At 38.3% G+C, this 12,623-nt stretch overlaps 1 protein-coding gene across 1 annotated transcript in view; it reads left to right on the forward strand.

Annotated features, from left to right (window-relative positions):
* The window catches only part of AMFR (autocrine motility factor receptor), a 44,079-nt gene that overhangs the window by 13,732 nt on the left and 17,724 nt on the right, over positions 1-12,623 (forward strand). The window contains exons 4-8 of the mRNA XM_041765156.1: positions 19-171; positions 2,605-2,645; positions 2,811-2,943; positions 4,865-4,998; positions 5,886-5,996. Of these exons, the coding sequence (XP_041621090.1) occupies positions 19-171; positions 2,605-2,645; positions 2,811-2,943; positions 4,865-4,998; positions 5,886-5,996 (572 nt within the window). The remainder of the gene's footprint in view (positions 1-18; positions 172-2,604; positions 2,646-2,810; positions 2,944-4,864; positions 4,999-5,885; positions 5,997-12,623) is intronic.

Below are 12,623 nucleotides of genomic sequence, written 5' to 3' on the forward strand. Positions count from 1 at the left end.
CTCCTTTGTGCATTTCAGCTGTCGTTTTCTCCCACCACACCCATGAGTAGCCACGGGCGGGTTCTGTCTCTGTTGATCGCGATGCTGCTTTCTTGCTGTGGATTAGCAGTGGTCTGCTGTGTCACTGGCTACACGCACGGGATGCACACGCTGGCTTTCATGGCAGCGGAGGTAAGTGGATGCAGGTGTTGTCCCCATCTACTCCTGTGTGTTTTCAAGCCCCCTGCATGGTGACTGAGGGTCTTTTGTCTTAATGAGCATATCTTGAATTTCTTGCTTTTGTGTTGGGTACTGATATTGAAGGGAGAAATGTATGATTTCCTGTAATCTTTGCTACAACTTAATAAAAAGTAATAAGTTTTGCTGACATTTATATAGTGCTTTACTGTATGCTGGGGATTGCTCTAAATACCTTATGTGTATTGACTCATTTTATTATTTCTCTTTATAAATGGGGAAAACTGGTGTAGAGGGTGCAGTGAATGATTTGAAGTTTCAGAGTCAGCAGTGGCACAATTCAAGCCCTGTGACTCCCAGTTCCTTTTAAGATATAATGAAGACTGATTGGTGGTGATGAATAAGGAAATATTTTATAATTGGGTTATTTAAGGAGTACCTGGCTGGCTTGGTTGGTGGAATATGGGACTTTCAATCTCAAGGTGATGAGTTCAAGCCTACTAGGAAAAAAATACACACACACTTAATATGTAGATATGTGTGAGAATTTGAGATGAAAATAATAACGTATGTTATGTTCCGTAAATTAATTGGGATTTTAAATGGGATATAAATTAAGATTTTATAGAATAATATATATAAACTTCTTTGTTTTGGAAGAACAATCATATTCATGTACATTTTAAATTTACTCTTTAAAACTTTCTGAAAATAATCATTTTTGTTCAGTAGAAATAAAATTTTTTATATGTCCTTCTATTCAGTTGCTATATTTGCTTTCTCCCTCAGGCCAAAGGCAAAATATCTCTTTGCCTACTATTAATTGCTCCTATTAATGAAAAATTAATAGTAATTGCTACTATTAAAGAAAAAGATGAAATAATAAATTATTAAAGCTAATTAGCTAATATCAAAACACTAAATTTGAACTACTTTTTGGGTATTTGTTAGAATAGGATTAAAGTTTATTGGGGTACCTGGCTGGGTCATTTGGTGGAGTGACTCTTGATCTGGGTGTTGTGAGTTTGAGAACCACATGGGTAAGAATTTATTTAAAAAAATTTTTTTTTAAGTTTTATTTTGCTTAATAGAATTAATTTCAGAATACAATGTAGTGTAACAAATTAGGAAAGGGATGTTTAGGTACTTAGTAAATCATTTACAATTCTAGATAAGTACTTTGTGTATGTTCCTCTTGAAAAAAAATCTGTGTAAAAATGTTTTTGCATTGATTTATGTTACTTTGCTTTACATATATTTTATAATCACCATTTGCGTGATAGTCTGATATTCGTACTATTTTACTTTTAATTAATTTTAACCCAAACTTTGGGAAAGGTATACCTAAAAATAAAGACACTTAAAGTAGGCTTTTTGAATCATACTATAGTACATAATTTTAGCTCATTACTATTGACTTAAGATAATTTATCATGTTACAGTTTCTATATTTTGAACTTAATCATATTTTAAAATTTATACTGTTTCTCTATGTAAAATGTTTTCCATTTATAAACTGGAATTTCCAAATCTCAAACAATATAATAGTTCTATTCTGGTAGTTTAAGAGGAAATTTTCTTACAATCAATTTCTGTAATATCAAATACTACAAAGAGCTTATGTTATTTTTTATTTCCTTCATTCTTTTTGCTTTTGTGTGGGCAAAGGGGGTGTACAAAACGTTATGTAGAGAGCAGGTACTCATCTTGGATTGTGGTACCTAAACTATACTTTGGGTATAGGATCACCAAGTATTCAAACACCCTTTGAGGTAATCAGTGATGATGACTTCCTGCTGTATAAAATAGAAGTGATTGTCAAACTACTAGAATGAGCCTCAGGATTGTAGGAGGCAGCCCCAGGAGATGGATGGGTATAATCGATTGTCACCTATTAACAGGAAAAGGCTCAAAGAAAGTTGGTTTCTAGGTCATGAAAACATTTCATGGAAATTTGAAGCGGATAAAAAAAATAGTTGGTAAACTTGAACAACCTGCTTTTTTTATTTCAGTTTTGTTCAGATATAATTGACTTACACCATTGACTTTTAAGGTGTACAGCCTAATGGTTAACTGACATAGATTGTGAAGTGATTATCACCGTAAGTTTCCTTAACAGCCATCATTTCATTATAGATACAGAAAAAGAAAGAGAAGGGTTTTTTTCTTTGTGATGAGAAGGATTACCCTCTCTACAACTTTCAGAAGTACCACAGCAGTGTTAACCGCATTCATTATGTTGGAGATGACATCCCTACTCCTTAATTATCTTGCATCTGAAGTTTTTACCTTCTGACCACATTCGTCCCATCCACCCCACCCCACCCCACCCCCCGGGAATAACCAGTGCTGTAATTGAACTGACAAATGTTTGCCTTTTATATTTCCAAATTTTACTAAAGAAAAAATACATCTTTCTTTATATAGTCTCTTCTTGTGACAGTGAGGACTGCTCACGTGATTTTACGGTGAGTAGAACTTTGGGAGGGAGGCGAATGAGGTCTACTCATACAGTTGATTTTAAGATGTAACATGTATAAAATCTATAAAAATGTGGCTATACTGCATCATGTTTAAGCCAAATTAAATTGTAACAGTAAGTTACTAAAATGATTTTTCTCTGTTCACTGCAGATATGTAATTCACCTCTGGGACCTCAACCATGAAGGGACTTGGGAAGGAAAAGGAACCTATGTCTATTACACAGATTTTGTCATGGAGCTCACTCTCTTGTCCCTGGACCTCATGCACCATATTCATATGTTGGTAAGCTTCCTCAGAAGGAGCTCTAACTGAGCTAAGTGTTTTAGAATCAGGAACTCTGGTTAGTACATGTAAATGAAACATTTGTGGAAACCACATAAAGACTGTTGAAACAAACACAGCCATGGCCCTCTGACTTTCTGCCACTGGATATAAAGCAGTGGTGCACTTGGGCTGGAGCCTAGCTCAAGGCTAAGTTTGCTCTCCTCCTAGGACACTGTGTTAACTCCACTGACCAAGTCACTGGTAATTGTTCTAACATGAAAATAAGGGAATTCTCTGTTTCCCCATAGCTTCTGTGGCTTCTAATATGTAGCACTTACTTTGTAGGGGGTAATGGGAATTCTCGCAGTGTTAGCTACTTCATGGATTCATACATTTTCTGCTTTATAATTAAAAAGAAAACATTTATACTTAATTCCGCCTACTTCATTGTTTACATTTTATTTTGCTGTGCAAGAAATTATAGTGTTGAAAATGTACTTCAATGGTTAGCACTTCAGTGATCTAATAATGGTGAGAATCAACGTATTTGGTGGGCAGTTGATTTATATTATAAGCCTATTAAAGGTGCATTTAAAGATTACTGGGTTGGGGTGCCTGGGAGGTGTAGTCAGTTAAGTGTCTGACTCTTGGTTTCGGCTCAGGTCATAAGTTCGAGCCCCACATCAGGCTGCATGCTCTGCATGGAGTCTATTTAAAATTCCCATTCCCTGGGATCCCTGGGTGGCGCAGCGGTTTGGCGTCTGCCTTTGGCCCGGGGCGCGATCCTGGAGACCCGGGATCGAATCCCACATCAGGCTCCCGGTGCATGGAGCCTGCTTCTCCCTCTGCCTGTGTCTCTGCCTCTCTCTCTCTCTCTCTCTATGTGACTATTATAAAAAAAAAAAAAAAAAAGAAAATTCCCATTCCCTTTCCCCATTGCCCTTCCCCCACAATAAATAAATCCATGTTTATTTTTATTTATTTACATACTTAATCTTTAAAAAAATTACTGGTTAGACACAGAACATTTCTAAGTCTCCTTTTTGAAAATATACTTTAAAAAAACCATGTATAGCTTTTGTTTAAAGCCCCCAAGTGCCCAGGGATAACCGATAACATTTTATTGCATTTATTGCTTTTCATGTTCAGATACATACAGTCCTAAATTTTTTAAAAAATATTTTATTTATTCACGAGAGAGAGAGAGGCAGAGACACAGGCAGAGGGAGAAGCAGGCTTTATGCAGGGAGCCTGATGTGGGATTCGATCCCGGGTCTCCAGGATCGCGCCCCGGGCTGAAGGCAGGCACTAAACCGCTGAGCCACCCAGGGATCCCTAATTAAATCTTTAGAAACATTATACATTTAACATAGTATAATATTAATATATAACCTTATTTTATAATAAAATTAATGACTATATAATAAATATTATATGAATTTACAACCTTCCCTACTGGACATTTTGCTCATTTCCTGGTTTTCTTTTTTATAATTGCATGGATGGATGTCTTTGTATGTAAAGCTTTTAATTTTTTTTTTTTAAGATTTTATGTATTTATTCATGAGAGGCACAGAGAGAGAGAAGCAGGCAGAGACACAGGCAGAGGGAGAAGCAGGCTCCATGTAGGGAGCCCAACGTGGGACTCGATCCTGGGTCTCCAGGATCACTCCCTGGGCTGAAGGCAGGCACCAAACCGTTGAGCCACCCAGGGATCCCTAATTTTCTGATTAGTTCTTGGGAAAAGATAGCTGGTGATGGAATGACTAGGCCAAATTGCACATAAATTGTTTATGGTGGTGAGATAAATATGTGCATTTGCTTGCTGAAAAGATTGTTTCAGTTCACTTTTACCACAATAATAGTTTCTGTGGCACTGTCACTAGCAAGTTCACATTCATTTTTATTGTGTGTTTTGTTCTCTGTCCTTCCTGTAAAGTTATTTGGCAACATCTGGTTATCCATGGCCAGCTTGGTCATCTTCATGCAGCTGCGTTATCTCTTCCATGAAGTGCAGCGTCGAATCCGCCGGCACAAGAACTACTTGCGTGTGGTCGGGAACATGGAAGCCAGGTGAGGGAGCAGAAGCTGATGTTGCCCAACTGGCCTCATTCTAGATCTTTCATAATAATAAATCCCAGGTCATTTAAGAACCACTTTTGTAGACTATTAACAGAATGATGAAGAGACTAAGTGGAGGTTCTGGGTTTTGGGTGTGAATCCTCAGTTGCTGTGTTATTTGGGGGCACTTTAATTAAATCTCTGTGCCTTAGTTGTTTCCACTCTCGAGATGATAGCAGAGCCTTCTTCCTGGAGCTGTTGGGAGGAGTCAGTGGGATACTGCAGGTAACATACTTTGAACAGTATGGGTATGTAGTAGCTGCTCACTAAAATATTAAGTGGTTCTTATGACACCTTTATTTTTATTATCATCATTAAACAGAAGCCTCTTTGGGCTTCTGTCTTCTATTTTATGAAGTAGGTCTCACTTATTCTTTACACATGCATGTTTATACACATACACCCTCTTAACCTCACTAGAGGAGGGACTCACTTGCCTCAGTTGCCAAACAGGGTAAACCAAGCCTGAAGGTATGAGATGAATGGGTGACCTTTTAGTGTCCAGGGGAATAGTTTGGCTCTTGGGCCAGGTTGGAGAGAGGGGGTCTTAACTCTGGTTTGCCCAGAAATGTTCCCTCAAGTCATTTTTAGCTAGCATGTGATGTTGAAGGAACTAACAGGAGCTGTTGTTAAGACAGAGTTAGTTTCTTTGTGTAAGTTTCTTGCTCTTTGATGGGCTCTGAAGAGAAAGCAGATGTAATGTTTTTGATGGTTGGGAATGTTGCACTGAACCAGATTCCTTTGTTAACTGCTCTCCAGGAGTGCAGTTTATAAAGCAGCACTCCGTATACATGTGTGGAATTGACATACTATCTGCTGGGTGTGTGTGTCTTCTACAGGTTTGCGGTTGCAACTCCAGAGGAGCTGGCCGTCAACAATGATGACTGTGCCATCTGCTGGGACTCCATGCAGGCCGCGAGGAAGCTGCCCTGCGGACATCTTTTCCACAAGTAGGGACGGGTGTTCTGTCCAGGGCAGGGGGATGCTTTCTGTGCCCAGGCTCCAGGTCCGTTCTAGCAGGGGACTGGGGACATTACCTCAAACTGGCCGTGGAGCTGACAGTGGTGCTGAGGGAAGCTTTGGGCTGTCCTCCTTCATCCCTCAGCCTCTTCTCTATACAGCAGGACTCTTCCCCACTCACGGCCTGCCATCTTAATTTCTGGGTCTGCTAACTGTCTTCATATCTCTTAGGAATTTAAATCCTGAAGTAGAGTGAATATGCCTGTAAAATTTAAAAAAAAGCAGGGGGGATCCTTGCTTTCAAAAAGTTTATGTGCTCACTGGGACAAGAGACGGTATTTTTCCATTTTGCACGTGCACAAAAGCAACAGGAAAACAACATGCCAGGGAGGTGGGCTCAGTTAGGGACTGGACCAGGACCACTGAACAGTCCAGAAAACCTGACTATGTTATCAAGGGTAATCAAACACCATTTTCAGAAAATCCTGTTTGTTTGTTTTTTTTAAGATTTTTTTTTAATTTGAGAGAGAGAACATGAGTGAGGGGAGGGGCAGGGGGAGAGGGGAGAGCAGACTCCCCACTGAGCAGGGGACCTGATGCGGGGTTCGATGTGGGGTTTGATGCCAGGACCCCAGGATCAATACCTGAGCTGAAGGCAGACGCTTAACTGACTGAGCCACCCAGGCGCCCCTGCATTGGATATTTTTGATGTTGAGGTATTTTTTTTTTTTTTTTTGATGTTGAGGTATTTTTGAAGTATCTTTGGTCTTTTGCATCTGTGATCATTTTTGCACATTGAGAAAGTTTTTATCTTTACATCTTTAATTTCCCTGTTTTCATTTTGTATTCCCAAATCATTTTTCTTCTTTTTTAATATTAGACTTTGGAGCTTGAGTATCAGTAACTAAACACATATATTTTATTTATTTTAATTTTACTGTTTTAAAATTTAAACATTTTTTTAACTTAAATTTTAGTTAATATACAGTGCAATATTGGTTTCAGGAGTAGAATTCAATGATTAATGACTTACATACAACACCCAGTGCTCATCACAATAGGTGCTCTCCTTAATGCTCATCACTCATCTAGCCCATCGCCTCCCACTTCCGTCCATCAACCCTCAGTTTCTTCTCTATCATTGAGAGTCTCTTATGGTTTGTTTACCTCTCTTTTGTCTTTTCTCCCTCCCATATTATCATGTTTTCTATCTTAAATTGCACATATGAGTAAGATCATAATGGTATTTCTCCTTCTCTCACTTATTTCACTTAATAACTCCATCCACGTTGTTGCAGATGGCAAGATTTCAGTTTTTTAATGGCTGAGTTATATTCCATTGTATATTCCATTGTATTCCATTGTATATACATTGTATATGTATACCACATTTTTTAAATCTCTTCATCAGTTGATGGACACTTGGGCTCTCTCCATAGTTTGGCTATTATTGCAAATGCTGCTATAAACATTGGGGTGCATGTACTCCTTCAAATCTGTATTTTTGTTTTCTTTGGGTAGTAATGCAATTGCTGGATTGTACAGTAGTTCTGTTTTTAACTTTTTGAGGAACCTCCAAACTGTTCTCCAGAGTGGTTGCACCAGTTTGTTTTCCCACCAACAGTGCCAGAGGGTTCCCCTCTTTCTGCATCCTTGCCAATACCTGTTATTTCTTGTATTGTTAATTTTAGCCATTCTGACAGGTAGGAGGTAATACCTTATCGTGATTTTGATTTGCATTTCCCTGATGATGAGTGATGTTGAGCATTTTTTCATGTGCCTGTTAGCCATATGGATGTCTTCTTTGGAAAAGTGTTCTTCATGTCTTCTGCCCATTTCATAACTGGGTAATTTCTTTTTTTGGGTATTAAGTTTGATAAGTTCTTTATAGATTTTGGATACTAACCCTTTATCAGATATGTCGTTTACAAATATCTTCTCCCATGCTAAAGGTTGCCTTTGAGCTTTGTTGATTGTTTCTTTTGCTGTGCAGAAGCTTTTTATCTTGGTGAAGTCCCAATAGTTCATTTTTGCTTCTGTTTCCCTTGCCTCTGGTGACATGTCTAGTAAGAAGTTGCTATGGCTAAGGTCAGAGAGATTGCTTCCTGTGTTCTCTAGGATTTTGATGATTTTGTCTCATGTTTAGGTCTTTCATCTATTTTGAGTGTATTTTTGTGGATGGTGTCAGAAAGTGCTCCATTTTCATTCATCTGCATGTGGCTGTCCAGTTTTCCCAACACCATTTGTTGAAGAGACTGCCTTTTTTCTATTGGGTATTCTTGCCGGCTTTGTCAAAGATTAGTTGACCATAGAGTTGAGGATCCATTTATGGAGAACATATATATTGATAGAATTTTTTATGTGCTAGGTGTTCTGTTGGGGTCTGGGGATAAAACAAAACCAAAGATATGGTGTTTGCTTTCATGCAGCTTGTGGCTTAATGGAAGAGATGAACATAAATTAGCCAGGCACATTTCTGAATGTGTTAAGTATAACTGAGCTAAGTGCTCCAGAGGAAAAAAATGTGGTTCTTGAGAACTTGTAACAGAGGAATCTGACTCAAGCCTGGAGGAAGTGACTCTGGGTGGTGAGTAGGAGTTGAGTCAGCAAAAGGAGAGTGATCCTCTAGCAGGAGGGAATGGGGTGTGTGGAAGGGACTGGACTAGAACTGGTATGACCAGGACTTAGAGCATAAGAGGGGAGTGGCGTTTGCTGAGGCAGGAGAAGCCGGCAGGAGCTGGACCCTGCAGAGGCTTGAGGGCCAGTGGAAAAGGTGAGAAGTTATTGAAGGGTTTTAGGAGGGATTGGGGTATTAGGTTTACAGCTTGAGAAGATCAGGAAAACTAGTTAGTAGGGGCTGCGATGATGCAGGTGTGTGTTGAGAGTAGCTTGGGTTACAGTGGTGGAAGACGGTTGGGGAGAAGTGGATAGATCAGAGGAATAGGAGGTATGTGGTGCTGGATTGGCTGTGAGAATGAGATCTGGAAGAGGGACCAGGGATTCTCCTGGTTTTGCGGCTGGATAACTGCATGTATAGGGCTGCTGTTAGTTGAGGTTGGAAGACCAGAGAATCCACACTAATTTCTCCAGAGGAGCTTGCAGACGGTTGGGAAGACTAACTCTAAGAGTGATCTTTAGTCCAGAAGAAACCTAAAGCACATGATTAGATTAAGTTTATGATTTCCTTTTTTGGTGAAGGCAAAATTCACATAACATGCAATTAACCATCTTGAAGCGTATAATTCAGTGGCGTTTAGTGTATTCAATGTTGTGTAGTTGCCACTTCTTTCTAGTTTCAAAACTTTCTCATCATCACAGAATAACACCCCATGCTAATGAAAGTAATCTGTCCCCATTTCTCCCTCCCCTATCACCAGACAACCATTAATCTGCTTCTGTCTCTGAATTTGCCTCTCCTGGACTGTTCATATAAAAGGAATCCTACCTCTTGTGGCTGGCTTCTTTCACTCAGCAGATTGTTTTCAGATCCAACTTGTAGCAAATATCAGCACTTCATTCCTTTTTTATGGCTGAATTTAAATGAGTTTATAATAAACTACCCATTCATCTGTTGATGGACATTTGGGTTATTTCTACCATTTGGCTATTGCAAATAATGCTATGATCAAATTTGTGAACAAGTATCTGCTCTTGTTTTGTTCCTAAAAATAGGTACTTTTGGGGTATATACCTAGGAGTGGAATTTCTGGGTCATATATAATTCTATGTTTAACTGCTTGAGGAACTACCAGACTTTTCCAGCAGCTACACCATTTTACATCCCACCAACAATGTATGAAGGTTCTAATTTCTTCACACTTTATACTTTACATTTATCATTTTTTTCTATTTTCCTATAGCTGTGCTAGTGGGAAGTGGTATCTTATTGGGATTTTGACTTACATTTCCTTAGTGACCCTTGATGCTGAACATTGTGCTTGCTGGCCATTTGTATATCTTCTTTGGAAAATGTCTGTTCAAGTCTTTGGCCTATTGTTTGTCTTTTTGCTAATAAGTTGTAAGAGTTCTTTATATATTCTAGATACTTAACTTTGATCAGATGTTATGATTTGCAAATATCTTCTCTCATTCTGTAGCTGTTCTTTTTATTTCTTAACAATTTCCTTTGATGCACACAGTTTTCATTACTGTGAAGTCCTGTACCTATTTTTCTTTGTTTACTGATGCTTTTAGTGTCAAATCTAAGAATCCATTGCTGAATCTGAGGTCATGAAGATTTACTTGTGTTTTCTTCTAGTTTTATTGTTTTAGCTCTTATATTTTAGGTCATTGGTCAATTTCGAATTAATAGTTTTACACGAAGTGAGGGAGAGGTGTGACTTTATTCTTTTGCATGTGATTGTCCAGTTGTCTCAACATCATTTGTTGAAGAATCTACTCTTTCCCTGTTGAATAGTCTTGGGACCCTGTTGAAATCTGTTGGCTATAGATGTTGGGTTTATTTCTGGACTCTATTCAATTCCAGGGGTCTATATGCCTGTCTTTATTCCAGTACTTTGCTGTTTTAATTACTGTATGTTTATAGTAAACTTTGAAACTGGGAAATGGTGAGTCTTCCAACTTTCTCTTTTTCAATATTGTTTTGTCTGTGGGGTCCCTCCCAAATGGATCCACTTTCCCATTTCTGCAAAAAAGGCCATTGGAATTTAGCAGGGATTGCATTGAATCTGTAGATCATTTTGGAGGATATTACTATTATAAGAGTATCCTGTATTCCAAGCCTTGAACATGGGATGTCTTTCCTGTTATTTAGGTCTTCTTTAATTTCTTTCAGCAATCTTTTGTGGTTTTTAGTATCAAGATTTTCATCTCCTTGGTTAAATTTATTTCTAGGTATTTTATTCTTTTGGGTATTATTGTAAATGGAATTATTTTCTTAATTTCCTGTTTGGATTGTTTCTGGTGTATAGAAACGATTTTTATATGTTGCTCTTGTACTGTGCAACTTTCCTGAATTTGATAATTAGCTATATAGTAGCTTTTTTGTGTGTATGTTTGGGATTTTCTATAAAGGATCATATCAACAAATAGAGTTGGTTTTGCTTCATTTTTACATTTTGGAAGTTTTTATTTCTTTTTCTTGCCTAATTGCTCTGGTTAGGTCTTGCTGTATAATATTGTATAGCAGCAGTGAACACAAGCATCTTTGTTTTGTTCCTGAGCTTAGAGGAAAAGCTTTCAGTCTTTTACAATTGAGTATGATATTACTGATGGGTTTTTCATGAATGTCCTTTTAGGACATTCCCTTCTATTCCTAGTTTGCTGAGTATTTTTATCACAAGAGTGTTCAATTTTGTAAAATGATTTTTCTGCCTCTATTGGGATTATCATATGTTTTTTCCCCCTTTGTTCTAATGTGATGTGTTACATTGATTCATTTTCTTATGTTCAACCACACTTGCAGTTCTAGGATAAGTAAATCCCTTTTGTTTGCAGTGTATGTCATATTTTTAATGTGCTGTTGGATTTGGTTCACTGGTATTTTGTTGGGGATTTTTGCATCTGTATTCATTAGAGATACTGGCCAGCAGTTATCTTTTCTTGTGGCCTCTGTGTCTGGAATTGGTATCAGGGTAATGCTGGCCTAGAGTATGTGTTAGGAAGTTTTCTCTCCTATGTTTTGGAAGAGCTTGAGTTGGATTGGTGTTCATTTTTCTTGACATATTTGGGTGGAGTTCACTGGTTCTGGGCTTTTCCTTTCTGGGAGATTTTTTGACTGAGTCAGTCTCTTATATAAAACTTCTTTCTTCTTGAGTCAATTTAGGTAATTTCAGTATTGGTAAACATGTGCCACTTTTTGCTATATTCTCTAATTTGTTGGATTGCAATTATTTCTAGCATTCTGTTGTAATCCTTATCATTTCTGTAAGGTTGGTAGTGATGTTCATACTGTCTTTCATTTTTTCCATACTTTTATTTCTGATTTTAATTTTTTTTTAAGATTTTTTAATTTATTTACTCATGAGAGACACAGAGAGAGGCAGAGACACAGGCAGAGGGAGAAGCAGGCTCCATGCAGAAAGCCCAATGTGGGACTTGATTCCGGGTCCCCAGGATCACGCCCTGGACTGAACACAGCCCTAAACTGCTGAACCACCCGGGCTGCCCATGATTTTAGTTTTCATATCTATTTTTTTCTTAGTCTAGCTAAAAACTGACTTTTTTTTTTTTTAAGAACTGGCTTTTGGTTTCATTGGTTACTTGGTTACTCTGTTGTTTTTCTCTTCTCTGTTTCGGTTACCTCTGCTCTGATTTTTTTTTTTTAAATTTATGTGTGTAAATGAGTACCATGCCCATCAAAGCCAGAGCATGCAACTCTTTTTTTTTTTTTTTTTTTTTTAGATTTTATTTACTCATTCATGGAGACACAGAGAGAGACACAGAGAGAGAGAGAGAGAGAGGCAGAGACACAGGCAGAGGGAGAAGCAGGCTCCACACAGGGAGCCCAAGCGGGACTCCATCCTGGGTCTCCAGGATCAGGCCCTGGGCTGAAGGCGGCGCTAAACCACTGAGCCACCTGGTCTGCCCTGCTCTGATCTTTATTATTTCCTTCCTTCTGGCTTTGGGTTTTGTTGTTCTTTTTCTAGGCTGTTGAT

The sequence above is a fragment of the Vulpes lagopus genome, chromosome 8 (genome assembly GCF_018345385.1).
Source record: "Vulpes lagopus strain Blue_001 chromosome 8, ASM1834538v1, whole genome shotgun sequence".
In the NCBI taxonomy this organism is placed as follows: domain Eukaryota; kingdom Metazoa; phylum Chordata; class Mammalia; order Carnivora; family Canidae; genus Vulpes; species Vulpes lagopus.